The sequence below is a fragment of the Lissotriton vulgaris genome, chromosome 1_2 (genome assembly GCF_964263255.1).
Source record: "Lissotriton vulgaris chromosome 1_2, aLisVul1.2, whole genome shotgun sequence".
NCBI lineage: Eukaryota > Metazoa > Chordata > Amphibia > Caudata > Salamandridae > Lissotriton > Lissotriton vulgaris.
In genome coordinates, this window is record NC_141686.1 from 112,893,902 (window position 1) to 112,920,018 (window position 26,117).

The 26,117-nt window shown below is 45.5% G+C and overlaps 1 protein-coding gene across 3 annotated transcripts in view; it reads right to left on the bottom strand.

Annotated features, from left to right (window-relative positions):
* The window catches only part of TBXAS1 (thromboxane A synthase 1), a 542,795-nt gene that overhangs the window by 238,569 nt on the left and 278,109 nt on the right, over positions 1-26,117 (bottom strand). For 2 of the 3 annotated variants that reach the window (XM_086952950.1, XM_086952949.1), the window contains exon 3: positions 3,779-3,872. The exons of the other annotated variant lie outside the window; for it this stretch is intronic. In XM_086952950.1, coding sequence (XP_086809076.1) covers positions 3,779-3,872 — 94 coding nt within the window. The remainder of the gene's footprint in view (positions 1-3,778; positions 3,873-26,117) is intronic. 3 annotated transcript variants of the gene reach the window in all.

Consider the following 26,117-nt stretch of genomic DNA (forward strand, 5'->3'; position numbering starts at 1 on the left):
ATAGTCTACCCAATCAACAAAGTTATTTGGAGACTGCTGATGCCAAAGTCAAGCTGTGGTCCAAAGTCACCCTCAGAGGCTCATGAAGATCGACATGGCCAAGTGAAGATGAATGCAAAATAATAAACTTGCCTGTCAGCCTATCACTCCAAAATCATGGTGCAAAATAATAAACTTGCCTGTCAGCCTATCACTCCAAAATCACGGTGCAAAATAATAAACTTGCCTGTCAACCTATCACTCCAAAATCACGGTGCAAAATAATAAACTTGCCGGTGCAGCACCTGTGACTAAGTATGTGGGCTCTCAGTCGCGGCTCCCGAGGAGGGGGGTGGGCGGTGGGGGGTATGGTCTCAGGGCACAGCTATTCTACGCCCGCAGAACGCCCAGAAGGGCTCCTAAAGGGCATGCGCAAACGGGTCAAAACACAAGTGCGCATGAGTGGGCACGGTGTGAAAATTCGCCCTCCGTCTTCACTCATGCGCACTTGTGTTGTGCTGCTGCCTGTTGCACCCACTGTCTGACAATCATGTCAGTCAACATGACGCCAGACCGGGTGGGTGGTTAGACGCCATCCTGACTGACATGATTGTCGGGTCTCCCTCGGGTCTTTGAACTTAAGTAAACTGAATCAGTTTACTTAAGTTTAAAGACGCCGAGGGAGCTGCATGGGCGGAGGGCTACGCCCCCACGCCCCAATGGACGCACCGCGCCTGCCCCCTGCGCACGCCCGTGTGCACAAATGCATCCAGTAGGGAGGCCTGACACCGGGGTTCGTCCTCAGGCAGGAAATAACCTTTTGTCCATAATTTAGGCATTACAGGGAACAGAGCTGTTTCCTGCAAAAGGCCTCAGCTCCCTGATGGGGCACCTCACACTCCTCTGAGCGCAAGAGCAGCCCCACCCCGCCCATTGTCATTCTGTGTGGGGCTGATGATTGCCACATACAGAATGTCAATGGGTCAGTCTGGGCTGTCACAGCATGTGGTGGCCTCCTCCATCCTCGGTCCAGAGTAGGGCATTTGGTCACACAGAAGGGCAAATAAGCCCATGCAGCTAGGTGAGAATCCAGTTAACCAAAGGAAGGCGGTGAAAGAAGTTGAAAGGAGGGGATTATAGTTTAGCAACCATGGTTGCTGCTTTTTTATTTTATGCACCTAACAACCATAGACAAAGCCAATAGTTCCAGCTTGTTATAGGTGTAACTTACTTGTTCTAAGTGTAATGTTACTTGTTGTATTATATATCTGGATGCAATGACAGAAGCAACAAAAATACCAGTCGGGCCGCACATTATATTAAGCACAGTTTTTTAGCTTATGTGTTTTAAGCCACGCATTTTATTACACCAGACACCCTTGTGGAGAGACCCCCCTAGTTTTTTCATCCCACTTAAAGCTCTGGAAACAACACCATGTCACAGTCACCCCACGTCAAGGCACTGTGCATCATGCATGACTCATGCCTTCCACTTTTTCAGATTGCCTATGTGCAGGGGCATAGGGAACCCTGCTCCAGCCCACCTCTTGCTTTAGGAACTACAGCAAGGGTGGAGTTCTTGATGGGTCTCATAATTAATGTGAAAAGGTGAGTGAGTAAGTAAGTGAAGGGATGGGTGGATGGATGGCTGGATAGATGAGTGAAATGATGGATGGATGGATGGATGGATGAGTGAAAGGGTGGATGACGGGCGAGTGAATGGGTGGATGGACTGATGAATTGATAAGTGAAAGGGTGGATTGATGAATTGATAAGTGAAAGGGTGAATGAATGGACGGATGAGTGAAAGGCTGGATGTAAAGCTCGATGAGTGAGGGAAAGGGCGGGTAGATGGACAAAAGGATGGATAGATGAGTGAAGGAGGGAAAGGGTGGATGGATGAGTGGAAGGATGGATGAATGATAGGTTCAATGGACGGATTCATGAGTGGATGAGTAGATGGATGGGTGGGTGGATGGAAGGATGGATGGCTAAGTGAAAGGGGAATTGAAAGGAAAGGGGATTGGTAAATGGATGACTGAACGAGTGAGTGGCTGGATGGATGAGTTAATGGATGGATGGGTGGAAGAGTGGATGGATGAGTGTATGGATGGATAGGGTGAAAGGATGGATGGATGATGGATGAGTAAAAGGGTGGATTGAGGGATGGATGAGTGAAATAATGGATGGAAGGAAACGTGATGTATAGGTTTGTAAATAGATGAATATGGACATGGATGCAGCCGCGGTCGGTAGTGGGAGTAGCTGCCGGGCGGTGACATCCGGAGCGTGAGGGGCAGGGTGGAGGCTATTAATCTATGGATTACGGAGCTTTACAGGTAAGTTAACATATAAATAAATAAAACGAATTTTGTTGCTTGCACTGCATCGCATTTGGGGATGCAGTGCACGCAACACATTTAAAAAAATGTATTTATATGTTTACTTACCTGTAAAGCTCTGAAATCCATAGATTACTACCACCCACCCTGCCTCTCCCCCTCCCGACGTCACCGCCCTCCGAATATGCAAATGTAGTGTAAGCTTGTAGGGGCAGACTTACAAGCCCCTTGGGTCACTTTTCCCATGCCAGTGGGGTAATTTTAGGGTTCAGGGTGGGTATGGGTTTTGGGGTGGCAGGGATCATTTTAGGGTTCAAGGTGGGTATGTGTTTTGGGGTGCCAGGGGTAATGTTAGGGTTCAGGGTAGATATGGGTTTTGGGGTGCCTGGGGTAATTTTAGGGTTCAGGGCGGGTATTTGTTTTGGAGTGCCAGTGGAAATGTTAGGGTTCAGGGTGGATATGGGTTTTGAGGTGCCTGGGGGTAATTAAAGGGTTCAGGGTGGGTATAGGGTTTGGGTTGCAAGGGGGGGGGGCATTTTAGGGTTCAGGGCGAGTATGGGTTTTGGGGTGCCAGGGGGACAATTTTAGGGGTCAGGGCGGGTATGGGTTATGGGGTGCCAAGGGGGCTAATTTTAGGGATCAGGGAATGCATGAGTGTTAAGGGGCCAGGGGGTTGTCCAGTTTCAAATGCAGAATTCACCACTTTTTTTCTCAGGTTGGCCTGAGCATTACCCGATCCTGATTGTCTGTCATTTTAGCCCTGCCCCTATTGATTAACATTAGCCGTGCCCCTTCATTTACTAGGTTAGCCTCCACCTGGAAACATTTCTGCGGATGCCCATGGTGATAGGTTTACTTATCAAAAAGTAAGTATTCTTCGTGTACTGTACCACAATGTATGACAGCTAACAGCTTTAGTTACTGGAGCACTAGAAGTGTTAAAGAAAATGCTCTTTTGCCGATTTCACTTGTACATTCTCTGTGTCCCATTTAACCAGGCCACATCCCATGTTAAGGGATCCAGACCTGGCATCTCTTAGTCTTGCTAATATGCATTTCTGGATTCTAGTGTACACCCCCAACCTTCATACCACATCCAGACCGGGTACAAGGACTATTACAAGTATTGTATTGTATTGTAATTGCATTTATATAGCGCTTACTACCCTGGGCCCTGACGAGGCATCGATGTGTGTGTATGGTAATGGACGCAACACTTTGGCCAGCTCCTACATATTTAACCAATGTGAAGGGAGTATTTAGGCAAAATCCCCAGATAAACTTGCTGCTGTTGAAGCTGCAATAGGGCTGCCCCGAATCGCCTTGCCTTAATCCCTGTAACCATGTCTTTTTATCGTTAGAATATTCTCCTTTGCTATTTCTACTCAGAGCAGCAGGGGGCGCCGCAGTCTTCCAAACCATACCGTGCTGCAGAAAGCATGTCTTGTGAGTTTTACCCGTTCAAAGAACAGCAGGTTTCCCAGGAAAGGCGTGGGCTTGGGGTGGCGGATGCCAAGTCTCTCCAGCTGTGAGAAGGGCGCGATGGAGTACCTGAAAGGAGAAAAAGCGGAATGAAATACACACCAAGGCAGCAAATGTAGCTCAGAAGCAAGCAGAGATTTGAAAGTGCATTCTATAGCGCGGCGTGCTCGTCGGGGCTGTACGTCATGCGTGGCACATTCAGTCTGGCATGCAGCTTTCTTAAACACCACTGATTTGCACTGTTTCCCTTGTAGATGCGTGTCCTCCTATTGTAACTGCACACTGCTTTCACAGCATCGACAAATCCACTGACTATTACATGTCAAGGTTGTAGTATGCGCTCTAGTCTATGAGCGTGTACGCGATGACGCGTCACGCCATAGACTGGAGCGCGAGGTGCGCGCATGCGCGGAGCAACGCGAGAGAAAGGCGCGAACGGGGAAAACGGCAGTTGGCGACCGGAGCAGGAACGAGATAGACGCTCGTCGCCCAATGTTCATGTTACTTGCTATTCTGCATAATAAAGAAGTCTACTCAGTTATAGAGGCTCTGTGCATAGTGTGGGGGAAAGGAAGGACATTACAGTGGCGACGAGGCTGGGACGAAGAACACCATTGAGCACAGTGGACAAGAGCAGGCACCCTTCAACAGCCCCACACCAGCCAGAAGGACAGAACAGCAACAGGATGAGCAGAGGGCGTGGCAGCAGCGCAACGTCACAATTATAAATGAGGATAAGCCCAAACACTCAGGTCAGTGCTGCCCCAAGGAATAGAGCCCACAGCCAGCACCCTGGCAGCCAAAGGCACTACCCCCAAGCCAGAGGAAGGGGCGCAGACGGACAACTCCACGCAGGCTATAAGGGACAATACCCCAGGTAGTCCAAGAGGGCAAAGTGACACGGCAGGGAGTGCAGGAGCATCCGGTGTACTCGCCCAACACAGTGCCCAGGCGGTAGACCCCAGAGGCGAGGCTAAGATGGCGAATCAAGCGTCGGCCCTGATGGCCCCCGTCCCATTCCTGCCCAGACCAGGGGAACCCCAGTTAAAATGGGAGGATTGGAAGGAATACTTTCAAAACTACATAGAGGCACTTGAGGATGAAAATGATGGAGAATACACCCCGGAAAGGAAAAAGAGACTGTTACTCCACAACTTAGGCCCGGAAGGGGTGAGAGTATTCAAAAACCTGGTGCCCAAGGAAAGGGACGCGACGGAGACAGACGTCTTCAAAAATGCACTAGATGACTTGGACAGCCATTACCGTCCAGCAGTTTGTGTCTCCATAGACCGTTATAACTTTCAACAGAGGAAACAAGAGGCTGGCGAATCCATTGATGACTATGTGGCAGCGCTCCGACGTCTGCCCATCACGTGCCAGTATGGTACTCTACAGGATGAGTACATAAAAGATCAGATCGTCATGCACACCACCAGCAGGGCTGTCCAAGACAAATTATGGGCGCAGAATGAGACATCACTCAAGGAAGTCGTGGCAATGGTCAAAAAGGCGGAAATGTCGAAACGTGGTGCAGATGCAGCCAAACGAGAGGGCGCACCGAGGCAGATGATCAACAAGATCGACGAGGCTTCACAGTCCAGTAGGCACAAGGGGACGTATGGAGACCAGAGGAAGGATTCGAGATGGACCGGGAAACAGACGGTCCGCCCCAGCACGGACAATAAGTTCTCGTGTTACAGATGTGGCAGCATGGCGCATTCGGCCCAGGATAAACGCTGTCCCGCGTTCCGCGCCAGATGCGCGTTTTGTGGCCTGGTCGGCCATTTTGAAAAGGTATGCCGCAAGAGGGGGAAGAAGTCCACGGTCAAGTGCGTCGATTCAGCCACTGCGGACATCAGTGAGGAAGACGACCTGGAAGATGGCGATCTGGTACTGTGCATTGAAGACCAAGTGCTGGAGGTGGCTGGGAAGCGAAGAGATAAGCCTCGCACGGACATGCTGATAGGGGGAGTGAAGGTACACGTGGCGGTCGATTCAGGATCTCCCTGGACCATCGTACAAAGATCCATATGGGAAGAAGACTTCGCTCCGGTAGTAGGGCCAGACTTATGGCCGCCGGACATCAAACCCATCTCGTACACAGAGAACGCCATTCCACTGGTGGGGTGCCGAGACTTCACATTTGAATTCAGAGGAAGGTCGGCCACATGCACCCTGTACGTGGCGGAGAAGGGCCCATCAGTGCTGGGATGGAGAGACGCAGGGGAGCTAGGAATCATACTCAACCCAGGCGGGAGAGAGCAGATACTGCTAACGGACGAGTGGCCCCTCACGAAAGAAGAAGATTGGAAATCAGCATACCCCAAGGTTTTTGATGGCACAGTCGGTAAACTGGACAAGTTCGTCCACAGAATGGTCCTCAAGGAGGGAGCAGTACCAGTGGTACACAAAGTCAGGAACATACCCATATCCACAAGCGGGGCAGTACAACAAGAACTTCTGAGGCTGGAGGAGCAAGGCATCATAGAGCCGGTGGACAGTGCGGAGTGGCTATCGCCCTTGGTGGTGGTCAAGAAACCCAATTGGAAGGTTCGTCTCTGTGTTGACCTCCGCGAGCTCAACAAAAACCTCATAGTGGAGAGATTTCCTCTTCCTAGGATCGAGGAGATGCTGGCTAGGACAAAAGGTGTGACTCACTTCTCCACCATAGATCTCACGTCAGCGTACCATCAGATTGAGCTGCATCCCTTGAGTAGGAAGTACACCGCCTTCATTACGCCCTTTGGGTGCTACCAGTTCAGGAGGATGCCCTTTGGCCTGGCATCTGCAGCGGCCGTATTTCAGAAGCTGATGCATCGGCTGTTCAAGGACATCTCGGGAGTACAGTACTTTCAGGATGACATCCTGGTGATGGGCTCCTCCAAGGAAGATCACGACAGGAAGCTACATAGAGTCCTGGGAGTGCTACAAAGCAAAGGGTTAACTGCGGAATGGAGCAAATGTAAAATCGGAACCCACTCAGTGACATACTTGGGTCACGAAATCGGCACGCTTGGTATATCACCCAAGGAACAAAATGTGAAGGCCATCAGGAATGCCAAAGCTCCCAGCACCAAGGAGGAAGTGCGGTCATTCCTCGGGATGGCCGAGTATTATAGCAAGTTTGTGAGACATTTCGCTACCAGAACATACAGGATGAGGCAACTCATCAGAGACAAGACTAAATTTGATTGAAACTCAGAAGCGCAATTGGAATTTGACACAATAAAGGACTGCATCAGCCAAGCTGTTCCACTGCAAGGGTATGTCCCCATGGGCAAGACCATAGTGACGACAGATGCAAGCGATAAGGGCTTAGGGGCGGTCTTGGCACAGGAAAGGGAAGATGGATCCACTGAAACCATCAGCTTTGCTTCACGCGCGCTGTCCCCGACGGAACAAAGGTACAGCGTTATTGAAAAAGAGATGTTGGCGGTCACTTGGGCCATGGGCAAGTTTCGGCAGTTCGTGTGGGGCACAAGATTCAAGCTTCAAACCGATAACAAACCCCTGATCAAAGTCTTAACGTCTTCGGGCCATGAGACAGCGACCCCGAGAATAGCGAAAATGACTCTGAAGCTACTTGATTACACTTATGACGTGGAGTACTTACCAGGTACGCAAAACAGGGTTGCGGATTACCTCAGCAGGGCAGCGGCGATGGAAGATGCGCCGGAGGAAGCCCCGGACAGAGAAGAGATGGTGGCCAGCATGGAGGACCATGAGACAACGATAAGCGGTCAGGAATGGGCGGCAGCTTACGAGCAGGATGCCGAGAAAGTAGAGATAAAGAGACATCTAACGTCTGGTTGGCCTGACAAAAGGAAGCTCACTGAAGGGGTAAGGAGATTCTATGAAATAAGAGAGGAGCTGTCCCTGAGTGATTCGGGGATTTTCATTTACAGAGGTGAAAGGGTTGTACCACCAGAATCATTAATACCCAGATTGTTGACACAACTGCATGAAGGACACCTGGGTATTGTAAAGACCAAGGCACGAGTCAAGCAAATGTATTGGTGGCCAGGCATGGATGTCCACATAGAAAGACAAGTGAGGGAGTGTGGGCAGTGCCAAGGAGCGGACAAGGTGCTACGACCACTCAGACCAGCCTTGGGAAAGTTTGACACACCACAAAGCCCTTGGGAGAACGTGGCCATCGACATACTAGGGCCAGTCCTGGACAGCAGAGGTGTGAACAAGTATTTGTGTGTGGTGATAGATAAGTATTCCAAATGGCCTGAAGTGGACATACAAGAGTCCATGGACACGGACACGATACTGAAATTCCTGACATCTTTGTTCCTAAGAGAAGGTATACCCAAATGTATCCTCAGTGACAACGGACCGCAGTTTGTCTCGGACAAATGGACTAAGTTTATGAGGAGGAACGGGATTGAGTCAAAACACACGGCAGTTTATCACCCAGCATGCAATGGCCAAGTGGAGCGGTTCAACCGCGTGCTGATGGGCTCCATACAGGCAGCCATCACGCAGGGAAAGGACTGGGAGATCGAGGTGATGAGTATGCTGTGGGCCTACAGGATCACCCCCACGGTGGTGGGGTACAGTCCATTTCAAGTGCTAAGAGGACGACATCCGTTCACCCGGGACAACGTAGTGTGGAGGGAGAAGACCATCACCAGCAAATGGTCCCCCGCGGTGGTCCAGCACAAATTGGAGAAGGCCCAGAGGATTTATGCTGCACACTACGACAAACGTCGCAATGCGAAGGGAACAGAGCTGGAGGAAGGAGAATGGGTCAGGGTCAAACTCCCTACCTTACAAAAGAAAGGTGAAAGCAAGTACAGCCAGCCCTTACAGGTCAAAGAAGTGCGAGGCAGGGCGGCTCTCTTGAGCGACGGCAAGGTGTGGTCCCAAGACCGCATGGCCAGAGTCAATAAGATAGTAGTGTGGCCCAAGTCCGAGGAGGAAGAGATACAGGTGGACTCCCAAGAAGCCAGACCTCAAACGGGGCACAACGCTGGAGGCCTGTCGGATGGAAGTGGAGAGAACAGAGAAGCGGACAATCCCAACACAGAGCTTACAGACAGAGACTATACACAGGCCGGTGTAGTACCGAGTGAAGATCAGAGAGATGGAGAGAGAGCACGAGGAGAGCGAGAGGTGGAAGAGAACATGCCGGTAAGACACACCCGCAGTGGCAGGGCGGTCACTGTGCCCTCTCGATATAGAGACTTTGATATGAGTGGACAATAGTCATAAGCATGGCCGTCTCCGGGCGCCTCCCAGAGACATAGATTGGGGACTTTGGACACATTCATAGTTGGGGAAATATGTTTGCTGTTTATATAAAAAAAGGGGAGATATGTAGTATGCGCTCTAGTCTATGAGCGTGTACGCGATGACGCGTCACGCCATAGACTGGAGCGCGAGGTGCGCGCATGCGCGGAGCAACGCGAGAGAAAGGCGCGAACGGGGAAAACGGCAGTTGGCGACCGGAGCAGGAACGAGATAGACGCTCGGCGCCCAATGTTCATGTTACTTGCTATTCTGCATAATAAAGAAGTCTACACAGTTATAGAGGCTCTGTGCATAGTGTGGGGGAAAGGAAGGACATTACAAACGTGGCGTACACCACGGCTGCTCAGTCTTAGATTCACCTCAGGACCATATTGAAATGTTGTCTTTTGTTTTACCTCCTGAATTCCACTCATTGCATAAAAGCACACGCTTTGGAGCGCTACGGCTTTTTTAAGGAAAGGGCCATCTGCGTAAGGGCCTCTTAACTGCATTATAGGCCCCCGGCCAAAGCAGTGCACTGGGACCTTCCTACACAACCACTCTCAGAAATAAAATGTTAAACGGAAAATGTGTGTGAAATTCTGGTCTGCATAGGGCCCCTGTACTCGTGGGCCACCCGGGCAACTGTCCAGCATGCCCATGCGTCAAGAGGGCACTGATCTGCTGCACTTGCTCAGTTGATGTTTGAGGCAGAAGGTGTACTTAGCATGACACTTCTCCTGGGGGCCCATAAATCGGCACCCTGGGCTAAGCATAGGAACACATGTCTAAATCCTTTGAATGTAAATTAGGCCTTACATTTTGTTTTGAGCTTCTAAAGTGTTTGAAAAATAAATAATGCCATTTATAAAGTTTGAAAACACTGAATTCAGTGTAGTTTTGAGTTGCCTTAGGATCTGTTTGCTTCTTCTACCGCATTTTGTTTCCTTTGTTTTTATTAACAATGCATTACAGACAACCATTGGCAAAGCCAACAGTTCAGCACTCACATTATAAAAGCATGACCTCTTGGCTTTGCCAATGCTTGTTTTTAAGTAGCACTTCATAGAGTACTTCTAGATGTGGTAGATGATTGTTACCCAAAGTAATTGTACTCAATTTACAGACCTCAGAAGAATGGAAAAGTATCAGTTTTACCCGGGTTTAACTTATGGGCTAGACCGAACAGGAAATGGAAAAGATGGACTCTGGGAACCCCCAGTCAGGGGCGGGGGTGGCCAGGGACATTAATAGTAGCACCTATAGTTAGCCAAGATATGTAAACAATATATTTTATCTTTCAAACTCTTCCCCAACAGGAAAATTAAAACAAGGAAAAAAGTTAAGAAAGCTGTTCTAGCTAGCTTAGTATATATTTTTTACAAACAGATGAATTTTAGGATGGCCTAGAGTAGTGATAACATCTTCCTGCATGACATTCAAAAACACATAGTTCCCTTTTAAAAAAAACCCTCACTCAAAACCTTTATTTTCAAGGGCTCCTTGCTTGAAGGATCCAATGATCCTGTTTGAAATGTTTCAGGAAGTGTCCTTCCAAAATAGTCATCCAGTCCAGCACATCTCCTTGAGCATTTCAATTTGCTTCAGCATTTAATTGTCAGAAAACTCCCGCATCACAATTTTAATAGGTTAAGATCTGTGCTCATGTCTAGTGTGAGCCTCAATCCTTGGACTGCGGTCAGAGTTTGGTTTTCCCCGTTAATCTGACATGGCGCAGTGAAACTGCTGTAAATCAAGAGTGGAGGGAGGGATTCTCGTTGCATGGCTAGCTTCTTATATTTTACTCGGCCTCAATTAGAATCTGCATTAACAAGCTATACATGCATACTATAGACGAGGATGCTCTGCACACCTCTCTGCATATGTTTGTTTAATTTAAACTCAATAATAATGTTGTTAACAGGAAAATCCCATCATCAGGAACACTGGGCATAGAAAGAAAGCGGCCATCTTGGAGTGGGTCAACTTCCCACTTAATACAAAGTAGGGCCTGGACAAATGAATACAAGGAAATGAACTTTTCCAAAACAGCCATAAAGATGATTTAACTTTTAATAGTTCCAGGTTAAAGTAAATTACCAAAGACCCCTCCCACCCCAAATATGCTCTTATTGAACGTCTGCAAATAAATGTTTCATTCTGTATTCTGAACCGCGCATAGTAAGATGGAAAGCAATGTTTTAGAGATCAAGCTTGCTCCCATAGACTGAAGGATGGCTGGATCTGATTTGTGTTGCACCCCTGGTGTGGCGCTGCCTTGACAGACAGGTGGGAATGAGGGTTCATGAGGGGAAGGGCCGTTGGGCCTGCTGTGGCCCTTTGCAATAGGAGATAACTGGCTGGAGCTGGACCTGCCTGGCCCTAAAAAGAGCTCATCTTGCACATTTCCTGCTGTGCGCTCAGCCCCTTCCACTCTCCTCGGCCCTGGGAGTAGTAAATGAGCTCCCTACACTGATAACTGAACTTTTATATCTCATGCAAAGAGAAGGGACAGAAAGATTTCAGAGGCCCAATTTTACCCATCACATCCTACCCAAAGACCTTCGAAGCAACCCCTCCTACCCTAGATTAAAAAAAGACCTGAAAATTCATCTACTCGCCACATTCTGGGTTAACTAAATCCCTGATCTCCTTCCTGAAAACCTCTCCTCCTCCCCCCTAGACTTCTCCCCTTTCCCTCTTTCCACCCCTCCCATTTTTCGTTTTTCTCACCTCCCTTCCCCCTCCCTTTACCTCCCACTACCTACTATTGTCCTTTGAACCCTCCCTGACATTCTATAAACTTTCCTACCTACAACCACACTCAGGTTCCTGCAACCTGCTATTCTTTCCCTACCTATTTGTGCCTTTAATCATTTTTGTTTTGCCTATCTTATTACCTGTATTTTGTATTGATTCTAACATCTGTATAACTCGTATGTGATCAATTTACTATAATTATTTGTTATTGCGTAATGCCATTGCTGATGTAAAGCGTTCTGATACCCCCGGGTGGAGCTAGCGCTATATAAAACCTTCAAAATAAATAAAATAAATAAAAAAATCCTCAAAGGGATAAGTTATGACACAGAGTTAAGAGAGGTGATGTGGGAAATAAAGTCTAACGTAGAAAAAGCCCCCACTAAAGGGACTTCCACTCAAGTGATTTACCACCAGTAGGGAAAAAGCAAAAACAGCTATATAAAACATGTCAACATCACAAAATAAATAGATGGACGGAGTATTGAAACCTTTCAAATACTCCCCCCAGTCATAGGTTTGGATTTAGTCCATTGTCATTTTGCTTGCCACGTCACCCAAGGTTCGACTCGCAATAAGCAAATCAGTTTTGACCCTGCTCCTCATGGTAACAGTCCAGCCCAAACTGCAAGGCCAGGTTCTCCCTGGACCAGAAACAAGCATCCTGGGACCGGTTTCGGGGTATCACTCCTCAATCCAGAATGTTAGTTTTAGGTCCAGGAATGACATGGCCTGGTAGTTCGGGTGGACTGTTCCCATGAGGAGCAGGGTCAAGACTGATTTGAATATGGCTGGATTCAAACTGGGGTGGCATAGTGATCAAAAGAAGGATGGATTCAACCCAGATCTCCTGACTGTGGGGTGAGTGGTTGAAAAGTTTCAGCACTCTGTCCATCATCTTGTTGTGTATGCTATGTTTGTCCTAAGTGAGCAAGGGCATGCCCAGACGTGGGTCCCTTGCTCGTTGTGCAACTGCATTCAAGCTAGCCTGGCTGATGAGGGGTATTACCCTGAAATCAGTCCTAGGATGCTTGTTTCCAGGTTCCGGTCCAGGGAGGACCTGGATTGGCAGTTTGGGCTGAAGTGTTCCCATGAGCATCAGGGCAAGACTGATTTGCATATGGCTCGGGGATCATCTTGTGTTTGCTATATCAAACATGACAAAAGATCAGATTCAGGTTGAATTTTTTAAAGTACCTTTTCTCTCCTGAAATTGTTCCCATTTCAAAACAAGTCAATGGGGAAAATGAATACCCTATATTTTTTTTAAACTTCTCTCTGCTTTCCAAATGTTGGCATGCATGGTATACTGAATATTGAGTCAAGAGCACTAGAAGTGAGGATACAAAGCATTTCCTAGAAAAAGTGCTTTTGATACTGAATGCTTAAATAACCTTAAGAAATAATTGAATTGTCCTAAGTATAAATCAAACCTACAACAGTGGGCAGCGTTCTTATAATGTTATCAAGAAGACATGAAACGTAGACAGGAACCTCAGGTACGAGTCTGAAAGAAACCTCTGAGAAACAAACACCTGCGTATCCACAAGGGTTAACCCTTCCCATCCCTCTGCACTGCCTCTTTCTTACATGTTTCCCCAAATTACTTGAGAACTTGATAAAGTGAGAGAAGGAAAGATGGAATATTTGTTAGATGTTCTGAGTTTCCCTGTGACAGCAGGAGATGTGGGGGTGCACCTCGTGACATGCGGAGGACACAGCAGCACCAATAATGGCCCGGCAGGTGGGGCGCAAGCAAAACCAGGGCATGCAGTGCCTGTAGCAAGTGAAAAAAGTGTGGCTGGTGCGAGGACGAATAGTTGACACAATGAAGCCTCCACTTACCATCCCGATGCGGTATCGCTCTGCATACCACCCACCCAATGCAGCGCATCCGAGTAGTCAGACTCGCAGCACAATTGTCTCCAGTTGTAGCCTAAGGAAGGCCACAGGGTGGAAGATGAAGGAAACCGAGAAAGTGTACAGAACCGAATAGACCAATGATCCTCCTAGGGTAGCGAGGAAGACCGCGACATCTCCACTGATATGCCCACATCCAACATGATGCCTTTTCGCCCCTGAAAGCATACCCAGGAACAATTTCCAGGAATATGAGCTAATCCTTGTAAGTTTTGTGAAGAATTGCACACTGCATTTGAATGTTATGAACCTAACTGGACTGATATGAACTGGTACGTACCAGGATGGCATGTATAGTGAGATATTGGTTATTAGACAAATCCAACTGGCCACGACCAGCACCCAGAGGGAGAGGTGTGGCGCCGCGGCCAGGGCGACTGGTGCTGGAATCTGGCGATCATGGTTCGATCGCAGGCGGCAGATTAGCCCAGCACCATGGGACTCTGGGCAATAGCTTGCTTAATCTTCCCGACGGCCCCCAGCGCCTAGAGACCCTCACGGGTGATTGTTCGCACTTTACAAATGTGGATTAATATTAATGTAGCTGCTCTTGTTGCCCCAATAGTGTTATTGAGATATGTTGACTGGCCCAAGGTTAATTACTGCAAACAAAACAAAGGTGAAATTCAGGCTGATTATCTTGACCATATAAAAGCTGATGTTGGTGGATGTTCTGGTATTGCTAATGCTACTGAAGGTGCCGTCTTTCTGGATTGATTTCTGTTGCAAATGATTGTGTTGATGTACAGGAAAGAAAGAAGGAATCCAATGAACCCAAATCCTTCCATAAAATGGTCAGTGGAAGTGGAGGGATGCATTCAGGGCACATAATATCATTTTTGAACTGCTTTAGTCATAGGATACATTAGTGAGCTCAAATACGAATTCTTCACTCTGTTGCACTTGGAGAACACACTGTACACTTGAAGATTGTTTTCTGCACATTTTTTTTAGCAAGAAAATGTATCCACAGGCTTGAAAGTATTGTTTAGTAAGACGTTGATGTGTTACGAAACAGATTTTAATGCTGCTGGGAATTTTTTTAATTTATGTATTGTCAAGTGTATGGATGTACAACAATATTGCATAGATATTTAATGAGCTTTGGAATTAGAAATGATTACGGTACTGCTGATTATACAGTGTCATGATTGTGCTATAGGTGTGTGAGCCTGTGAACGTCAATGAATGTTGATGTATTTCTTTTATGTCTACATATAGCTTTAATAACGCGATGATGTGTATATGTTGTATTCTTTGCAAATGGCTTCTTACCTTGAACAATGTTGTCTGCACCCAAAATGCATAGGTGCTTTTGCCTCATTTAAAGCATTGTTTGATATCTGAACTAGGTGAGTGCACCCTTTTCCTGCCTGGAACATTCGTTTTGTGAATGAATAGTCAAGCAGGAGGGAGACTCGCGACAGACCACGCCTTCCTTGGTCAGGAAGCTTGGCGTGTGTGTGATCCATCAGAGTGGTTTTGGCGTGTGTGTGCGTCTGAGTTTGTATGTTGTAAAAAATATTTCACAGTTCCCTGTCAAATACGATTTTCCTCATCATAATGATAGCGGCAGCTGGCGACTTTCCAAAATGGTGAACACATACAACAGTTTTACGCACAACGGTATGCTTACATTTGTATTGCAGAGGTGATCGGGACACATTCTTTTTGAAGGTACATTCTATTGAAATAGAATGAGCCCCTATCACCTCTGCAATACAAATGTAATATTGCATACTGCTATAAAGTAAATAAACATATTCTTACGTTTAGTAAATGTGATCCTCCCCACTTGCGCAGCCTGGAAAAGATGTGCATGCTGGGAAATGGCACCCGAACCAATCAAAGCACTGCTGTCATGCTGCTTTTAATATACCCAACAACACAAAAGCAGTGCCAGGATTGGCCGGGTCAGAGAGGCACAACGCTCCATCGGAAACCGATGGGGCTGTGTCTCTGCTCTTCCAACTTCCAACAGTTTAATTAATGAAGCTTGAACGGCGCATGTCAGATTGTTCAAATGAAAAACGCCATCCAATCTTACATGCGCAGTTCACTCAACACAGACTCACATTCAATCCTCGTCAGAAGAGAGACATCTCCTCAGTCCCGCCCCCACCCTAAAGGAATGAACAAATGGGTGTACGGAGTCTGTCCGGGGTGTAGTGGCTCGCAGTAGGGGTTCAACGTCCCCACACTTTAACGGATGAGCCACTCCTGCATATTGACAGCCCACACACCATACTTCTGAGCTTTACCATTCTCAAGGTTATTAAGGATATACGGCTTGTAAGGCCAAATTATGTGGCAAGGTACACTATATTATGTGACAAAAAAACACAAATTATGCAGGATATTCTCAGGCAGTATTATTTGTATCACTTTGAGCTAGAAATAACAGTCTATGTGAAATCTACAAATTAAGGCAAATCCATAACTGTGCAGTAAATGCTGCAGTCACAGAACCACATCAGTCGACTGGCCGTCACTATTGTCCACTTTAAAAAAATATATATATTTGTGAAAACTAAAAAAAGTCTTTAACATTCTAATTCCAATCAGTTCCCATTGATAGCTGTACTTTGAAGCAAGCCGTTTTTCAAGGAAACTATGCTGAAATAAATATAAAGAAAATACATAATGGGTAAAATGTGTAATATGGCCTTATCTTTCCATTTTGGTGTTCTGGTGACTTTTTCAAACTACTCGTCCATCAGAGTCATTGTTTACGATGTCATCAGAAGCGCTCAATGGGAATATTGGAACATAACACTCGGTTACCCGTTATGTAGAATCTCTAAATATATATATTTTTCATAAAAATAAACCTCCCTTTCCACTGGTAGGCATTCTATAAAATTCTCAGAGGGCTTAGGCGGCCTCACCATTAGTAGGCGGAGTCAGAAAACCCCGCTTGTCCAGAAAATGTCTTTTTTTTTTTTTATTATCCTCATTTGCGTTCATGGCTCCAATCTATCAAAACTAAAAACCGCCACAGAGCAATAGAAAAAGTTAGGTTGTGTTTTGGTGCTATCTCAGCGTATAGCTGGCGGGAGATTTATTGAGGAGGGGGTGGAGACCAATTCCCAACAGCACATCAACACAGGCCACACAAGATCTTGCTTAGGGCTGTAATCTAGTAGATAGTGCCCGAGTTACCGAAGCCCCTGTAACGCCATGACACTTTGTCATGAAAGCAAGGGTAGGCAATGCGCACATTAATCATAGGACCTGTGGAGAAAAAAAAAAACCCAGGTTGATCGCTACTACCCTAGCATAGTCCAGAAAGCTCTTCTACTAGGATTTCCTACCCTGGCCAGGTCGAGTTTGGAAATTTGAAGAAGCGATGACCGCCATTCGTGCACTGTAGGTGGTTGGGCACCTTTCCAATGTCTACATATCTCCCTACGTGTCGCCAGGATGGCATAAAATAGCAGATTAGTAGCGGCATTGCGGGCTTTACTTCTCAGGCCAAAGATGACAAGGACAAGGTCTATGGAGATGTGTTCATCCAAGGACTGGGATAGCTTATTGCCGATAGCGTCCCAAAATTCGGATAGGTTTGGACATTCGTAAAACATGTGGATGTCAGATGCTGCGATGAACCCACATCTTGGGAATAGGACCGGGCCCGTTAAAGAAAACTTTGTCAGCCTCTGTGGGGAATAGTATGCCCTATGTATTGTAAAAAGGTGGTTCCTGCGGAGCCACGCAGGTTTAACTAGGTCCCAAAGTACTGCGCAAGAGGCGGTCCAAAGCTCATCCACGTCTATACCTGGCATCGAATCAGCCCATAGTGATGTCGGCAAATCAAAGTTGCTATCCATTTCATCGATAATCTTATTATACCAACGTGATATTTCTTTCTTTGCCACGGGGCTATCTAAAAGGCAAGTCACAAAATCGCTATTACCGCCTATAGGTAGACTACTAATCCGGGTTGGCTGTTCTTTATATGTCTGAGTCCAACTAGAAATTTGGATGTATTTAAATCTCGACAGACTTGGCCCGACTTTGTTGATTAAGTAGTCCCATGGAAGCAAAGACCCATCCATAAACAGATCTTCCCAAATGCTGATACCAGCTTCTCTTAGTGGATTAGTGAGTGCATCTATTGTCCATGGAGGGGGAGCGGGTAAGTTCCATATTGGAGCCCTCCCTGAATATTAGCCCAGTTTGATCGCTTGCCTGACTTTGTACCAAGTAGATGCAATACCCTGTAAAACTTTCAATTTTATATTTTTAAAGAATTTGGGGTCTCCAAATTTAAACAAAAAACTACCCTGGCCTACTCCTTCACAGTCCAATAGTGTAGAAAACAAACGGCCCATCCCTGTCACTGTAGGAGTTTTAAGCAGCATACGTGTATGCGAGAGCTGGAACGCCCTTGCGTAGACCTGAAGATCTGGTCCAGCCAGCCCTCCCTTCTCCCTGCGACGTCTAATTTTTTTCCAAGAGATTCTAGGGCTCTTGCTATTCCAAATAAAACTAGTTATAGCGCTCTGTAGCTTTGATATTAACTTAGAATCAAAAAAGAGTGGAATTGAATTAAACAAAAAAGAAATCTTCGGCAAGATACTCATCTTCACCAAGTTAACCTTGCCTAACACAGTGAGCGGGAGATGTGACCAGTCTCTCATAAGTTTTCGGCACTCTGCTGCTGTTTTGGTAAAGTTTAATGAAGCAATCAAGTTGATATCTTTAACTATGTTTATCCCCAGATAACGTATTTGAGTTTTAGATGTTTCATTATTATCTGTTGTATTGATATTCCAGGACATTGACTCTGTCTTTGAGGCATTAATCTCATACCCTGAGACTTTCCCAAACTTGAGAGCCAGATCGATTGTCTCTGGATATGCTTCATCAAAGTTTGTAGTGAAAATCATGATATCATCAGCATAAAGTGCCACCTTTTTATCCCAGCCACCAAAAGTAAAAGGTTTAATGAGTGTATTATCTCTTAAGGTTTGGGCAAAGGGTTCGATGTATACATCGAAAAGGAGGGGAGATAGGGGACACCCCTGCCTGGTTCCTCTAGTAACCCTGAATGGCTCCGTTAGACCCCCGTTTATCAGAAGTGAAGCAGAAGGGCTTCGATATAGCAGGTTTATCGCTCTTCGGAATCTAGCCCCAACATTGAACTTTCTCAAGGCCTCCGACAGGTATAACCAATTCACCCTGTCGAAGGCCTTGGTAGCATCCAACGTGAGGACAGACAGAGGTGTAGCCTCTTTTATAGCTATATCTATGGAACCTAGTAGTTCATAAGTAAGCTCGCATAGTTGTCTCCCTTTTATAAATCCTTTTTGATTGGGATAAATAATATCAGCCGCTACCCGGCCCAGGCGATTGGCCAATATTGTGGCAAAGATTTTGTAATCGGCGTTTAAGATGGAGATAGGCCGATATGAACCACAATCCGAAGGGGGTTTTCCAGGCTTCAAAATAAGGGTTATAGAGGCATTATCCCAGGATTCAGGTGGTAATGCGCCATCTCTCAGGATTTGATTAAATAAGGTTACTAAGATTGGAGACACCTCTGAAATGAATTTTTTATATATTTCACATGGTAGACCATCAGTGCCTGCCGCCTTTCCCCCCTTTGCTCCCCTTATAGCCTCCTCTACCTCAGCAATGCTTATTACCTCTTCCAAGGAGCAGCTCTGTTCTGATGTTAAAGATGGTAGGGAGATACCCTCTAACCAACTCGAGATGTTGTTTTGGGTAACATCAAGGTCTTCTTGGTATATAGATTGAAAGAAGGCTCTAAAAGTTTCTCTAATTTCTACGTGACTGGTAGAGGTACCCTTCTCTGATGTAACGGAGGCAATGTTGTTTCGGGCCCGTTCTGATTTTGTTTTCCAGGCCAGTAATTTCCCTGCCCCTTCCCCATATTGGAAATGAGAAAGTTTGCTTGCCTCCCATTTCTGCAAGACACGTTTCTCTAGGATTGCTGATAAGGTGTTCTTTAATCTATCCAACTCGGCAAGATTTGAAGATAGGTCATGGTTGTCTATTAACCCATCTCTGTCGATGTCAGTCTGAACAGCCAAAATGCTATCCTCTATATAGGTTACTTCCTCTATATACTGTTTTCTTCTATAGGCTACCTTGTTCTTTACGATGCCTCTTAATGTACATTTGAATGCGTCCCATACAGTTCCTGCTGAGGCTGTACCAGTGTTAGTGATGAAGAAGTAACGCGCTTCTGATTGTAAAAATTCTATATCTTCTGTCAATGTAAGTAGTGATCTATCAAAGGACCACAATTTTGTAGGAGGCACAGCGCCCAGTTTTAATTCAAGCTTCATTGCTGAATGATCGGAGAGGTGTATTGGGATATAGTGTATTGAGGTGATGTCATCAACCAGAGCTCTGCTAGTAAGGATAAAATCTATTCTAGATTTATGTCTATACTTAAAGTTCCTAAATGAGAAGTCTTGCCTCTGGCCCTCTCTAAACCTCCAGATATCTATATATCCATACTGGTTCATTAGACCTATAAGACAATTTCTGGATTTAGAGGTATTTTTCTGTCTACTGTTAGGGGATTAATCCAGAAGTGGGTTCTGAGTTATGTTGAAATCTCCAGCTATGATCACCGGGTCTGGGAATCTCAACAGGTGTTTGAATGGGGATTCCAATGCTGACGGATCATCGATATTTGGACCATAATAACCCACTAGTGTTAACTTCATTCCTCCTAACTCTATTGCTACAATGGCCCATCTCCCTCCAGAGTCTACTTTCTGCTGTGTTATTTTAAACCTAACGGATTTCTTGAAGAGAATAGAAACCCCCCGTGTATTAGATGTTTGTGATGTTGAGATCGAGGATTCTATCCATCTATTCCTTTTAACTAACTCAAGCATTTCGCTTTCGATTAAATGTGTCTCCTGGAGGATAACTATCCCCGCATCGGCATCTCGAAGATATTGCATGATTTTATTAGCACGAGGCCTGGTGCGGAGACCGTTAACATTCCAGGATAATACTTTGAGTCTACTCATTGTGCTGAGAATGTGTGTGACTTTGTGAGACTAAAAATTTAAATGAATTCATGTTGTTTTGCTTTCGTTGAGTATAAAAACTTATATTCAAGAAATTGCTACGGTAGAAAGATTGGAGCTCATTCAATTGTGTGTATTTTTTCCTAACTGCCTTGTGCCCCACCACCCCCCGAACCCTCCCAACCACCCCCCCCCCCCCTGGGAAAACCCTGTACTCACTAACCGGAAGTTTCCGGAAGTAAGTGCCCCTAGCTCTTCCCCGTCTCCACCTCATGTGCCTCTTATCTTTATACGATACCTCGCCTTTCAAATATTAGTGCTTATTTTTGTGAGTATGTGTTTATTTGAGAGTATTCATATATTTTGTGGTTTTTTTCTTTTTTTCCCTCTTTTTCCCCTTTTTCCCTTTTCTCTTCCTTTTTTTCTTCATTTTTTCCTTTCTTTTCATTATTTCCCCCTTATTTTTTTTTTTTTTCCAGAGTTTCCAAGTCCTTGATTTATCTTCCCTCATTTGTTGATAGAGGTATTGATATTGGTCAGTTAAAGAGCTAGAACAGTTGAACGTAATTTACTAACTAAGCTCTATTCCCGCTGTTTCCTGCTTCCTAAAGACAATAAAAGTTCATCTGCGGCCTGCACTGATCTAATGCTGTGCATTTTGTTATCTAACATTATCTTGAGGGATGCAGGGAAACCCATCTGTATGGTAGCACCTAATTTACAAAAGGCATCCATTCTTCGGCCCAGCTCCCACTGTTTATCTAGGGTGAACCTGGACAAATCTGAGCGAATCTGAAAGTTAAAGCCTTTAAATGTTAGTGTCTTTTGCTTAAGTGCTAAGTTTAGGATATGCTCCTTCAAGGAGTAGGTATGAAAATTTACAAGGATTTTCCTGGGTTTAGTCCGCTGTGGGTTACGTCTAAAAGGATCTCTGTGTATGCGTTGAATATCTGTAGCTAGCTCCTCATTAGGGTGCGGGAGATTTAGAGATTCTTTTAGTAAGGTGATTATATAACTCTTGATGTCCGCACCTTCGCTGCCTTCAGGAACATTCAAGATGCGTATATTGCTACGCCTTGCATTGTTTTCTAAAACCTCCATTCTCTCCGATAAGGCCTGGTCTTCCTTTTTTAATCTCAAGATATCATCCTGGGTTCCCATGGCCCTCATCGATATTTGTCCCACCGTTTCCTCCAATGCTTGGGTTCTCACCGACAGGCTACCTATTCTCTCATCAAGAGACTCGCAGAATCTCCTTATTTCCCTCTGGTTAGAGGCTGACTCAGCAAAACCTTGCTTTATTTCTGCAGATAGTGCTGCAAACATATGTTGTAGCGAGGCTACTGAGATGGTTACTGGGCTAGGACCTGCAGCGCCATTTATTTCTTGGCAGGGGACACGATCGTCATCCCCAAAATTTGGGGCTGGATCAGTGATCAAAGGGGAATCAGAAAATATCTTAGTTAGAAAGTTGTCTTCTATGTTGACTGCATTATCAGAGATGGTTACACTGAGTGGGTTACTGCAGCAGTCTGCTGGAACTGGGGGTAGCACTGTTTTCTCAACTGTCAACGCGGAGTCTTTTATGACTAAGTCTACTAGACTTTTGGACAATGATCCTCCTCCCTCTGTTATCGGTTTTACTGCAGGTTGCGATGTATGAGCGGAGCCAAGATCTACCATTTGAAACTGGTTGTCTAAGGAGTTAGCTGGTGCTATCGCTGTCACAAAAGTCGAGTCTTGGCCATTGGTGGTCATGTTCCCGGACCCGAACCCTGGATTAAGCTCCGTGATAGAGCAACCCCTCTGCTGGCGTTCTTTCCCAATTTTCAGGACTTGAGGTACTACCTTAAAATATGAGCGCAGAGACGGGGTGATTTTAGGTATGGAAGTGGGGAGGGGTTTCGCCTTACCGCGTTTTCTGCCCCTTTTTGCTTTAACTTCAGTGGAGAGGTAAGATGAGGATGAAGATTCCTGGTCTGAGTGTGATTTTGCACCGTTTTGAGGACTCTTTTTAGACTCAGAAACCCCCTTTACAGCCTCCTCCTCTGTAGCTTGCAACGCGCCTTTAGCTCTCCTTTTACGCGATGTAGTAGTTCCCACCAAGCCCTTAGCTGCGCTCTTACCTTTTGGGTTCCTAACCGCCTCTGCAGTGTTCATGTGTGCCAGGGGTAGGTCTTTAATTGTTGGTACTCGATTGTTTCTGCTGTTTTTTACCTCTTTAACGTGATTATCATTACCACTGGCTGTTTCCTCGTCTTCGCATGTGCCTCCTGTGAACTGCTGAGAGGGACAAACGATTGAAGCAGTAGGCTGCAATAAACTAGCTCCAAACGCTAGCTTACTATCGTAGCTAGAACCACTCAAATGGGAGTCTCTGCGAAGGCTCCGAATCCGCCTGGCTCTACGGAGCTCCAGGGCGGCTTGCTCCCAGCGCAGCAGCTCAGGTGTAGGCTTCCTTCGGCAAGGGCGTTCACCGCCGTTGTTACAGCTGATTGCAGTCACGCTGTTCGACTTCACGAAACCCCGGTGACCGCCCTCCTGGGCTCCGCGGCTCGCGACTTTCACAAAACACATCGGGTTGCGGAGAAAAACAAAAAATCTCGGTTTTCAGTTTTCAGTTTTCAAATTTGCTTCGGGACCGCTTGTCCAGAACATGTCATACGATAGCTCATTTATATATTTAAATAGGAATTGCCCCCCCACTTCCATTGCAGAGGACAAATAGAACAGGCTGAAGACATGAAAACGTAGGTGCTGTTGTCGAGTTAGTGTTTATGTACACAGCCCTGTTTGAAGGAGATGCTATTCGACTAGATGTGGCTGTAGATTATTGGTATCATGTATGAATGGAAAGTTGAGGACTTTACCACCTGCTTGTATAACTCTGTGTCCAAATATGTCTGCTGCCCAGCAATGAAAGGCAGTCTTAGCATAGAAAGGCTTTCTAAATTACAAATGATATGTTTTATCTAATGTGTTGTTTATGTTTCTGAAATCACTCCATCCAGGGCTTTAAGTGGGATGAAATACTGGGGGATCTCTCAAAGGGGCGGGGCAGATGTGATGTAATTAAGGGCGTGACTTTAAAACACCCAAGTTAAAAGTCTGTGCTTCGCTTAGTGTGCCGCCAGAATAGTATTTGGCTTCTCCTGTATAATGCAAGTTCCATTACAGCCACGCCTATTGTCTATGTCAATGGTTTTTAGTTGTGTAAGATAAATAAGCGACAACTATAGATTCATTGTATATATTATGGAAAATGCTTCCGTTCTGAAATGATGAGACTGAAAGTACTATAACGAGTCTCTTTGAAGTTACATCAAAAGAAGTGAAGGGTGGTACTGCTTAAGAGTTAAGATTTTTATTCACCGTGATTATGAGGGCAAAAATGGCGAACTCGATAGGAACCTGTCTCATGCACATGCTTTTTAGAACTGCTGGTGCTCAGCATTAGCAGGACCCGGCCCACTTAAAGCCCTGACTCCATCCCTTTCCCAACAAGCATTTACAATGCAATAGGTCTCGCAGCATTAAAGTTTGAGTTACTGGCATTGTAAATGACAATGCTTTGCATAATTATTTTTTTTGTTTGCAATTGGTATATAAACATTGTTTGTGAATGGTTAGCTATTGCTTATGCTAAGCAAAGTTGGCAGTAATATAGAGTGCTAGTCTTGCTTGTTATAAGCATGCTGATTAAAAAAATTATTTACCGCAGGAGAACCTTACCGACTACACTAAAGGGTAATAAGCTACATGAAAATAAAAATATTGCTTAATATGCCAATGTGCTCAGAAGCCAAGGCACAGGAAAACCAGTAAAACAATAGCAAGTCGAAATTTCTAGTAGGACAAATGCTGCTGTACAAAAAAAACAGGACTGGGTAGAGGTGTCAGACTGGACATAGGCACTTGTTCTGCAATTTATGCATGTGTGCACTTATATATGAGCTGTCCGAGTATGCCTGTCCAATTTAACCATCTACGGGTACCCACGAAAAAGACAAAACTACTTCTACCCACAATAGATTGTGACACGCAAAACAAATCTCTCAGAAGCTTTTGGAAAGAAAGCTGAAAATCTCCTAATTTTTTTCAAAACATTAAATATGAAAAGTTGATCTGGCCTTGCTGCTGCTAAAAACACACTTGTACCTCACATCAACCTGTGTTCACCCACTAAACATCGGTGTGCTCGCCTTGCTGTCCATCGCCATGTACACCATATACCATGACCCTAAGAGCCATGATGCTTCGCATCCTGTTCCCTAATAATGCATAGAATCTTGTTCTCCTGAACTGGACATCGCTCATTTCTCTTGAGATGCACAGTGTACTTCTCACCCAATATATCCCTAAGTGTAATACACAGTTCTTCTCTGAGGAGCATTACTGGTGCAATCCAACATCATTATCCAGGTCTATGAGGAATGTGCTGTTCCATTCCAGGTTTTTCATTGAATCCTGGGAGTTTTAATCTTATTTATTCCATTCTAAAACAGGACTACAAGTCCCAGAATGCAAAGAAAAATCCTGAACTGAAGCAGCATATCATGGCAGCTCTGCTAGTACTATTGTGGTGAACTTACACGGCTAATGCGCACTGTACCTGCTTCACTGTTTTATATGTGGCTGCTTGTCTGTATGCATTGATGCCTGTAAGTTTGTTCATTCGGCGTGCTTGACTGTACGTCTACTGGAGACTGTGAAATTGAGTGCCCCTAGGCGTGTTGCTCTGTGTGCATAATCGTCTCTTTTACACGTTTACTCTTTGTTTTTCTCTGCTTGCATCTCTTATGTAACTCATGTAATTGAAAGTCATTATGTAAGGCAACTGGTTCTTTTGTAAAGCGCTCTGACACCTTCGGGTAATGTTCGCGCTATATAAAATCGCATTAAATAAAATAAACGGTGACGGTGTGTGATGAGAGCCGACATCGTCTGGCACACGGTGGCAATGCGCGAGTTGTAAAGTCTGCTGTATATATTGAAACAACTGTTTTCAACATGCACTTGGAACTACGTCACAACCTGCTTTAAAACTCCGAGCAAATTTACTGAAACACCACTGCGTGCGCTCTTGTTTCGATCCGTGTTTATTTCTAGCCCAATTCTGAGGTTTAGGCGAGTGCATGAAATAATCACAAAACAAAGTGTTCGTTTGCTTATTTTCTAATAAATATGTATTGGCTTGGGATTCATATTTAAACATAATCAATCCCTTTTCTGCTAACTCGCAGCGAGAACATGTTTCGCGCGCTTTTTGCAGGCTCGCCCTAAAAACAAACTGAAGCCCGCTTACCGCTGGTGCTGCTCTGGGGTAAGGCAACTGGTTCTTTTGTAAAGCGCTCTGACACCTTCGGGTAATGTTCGT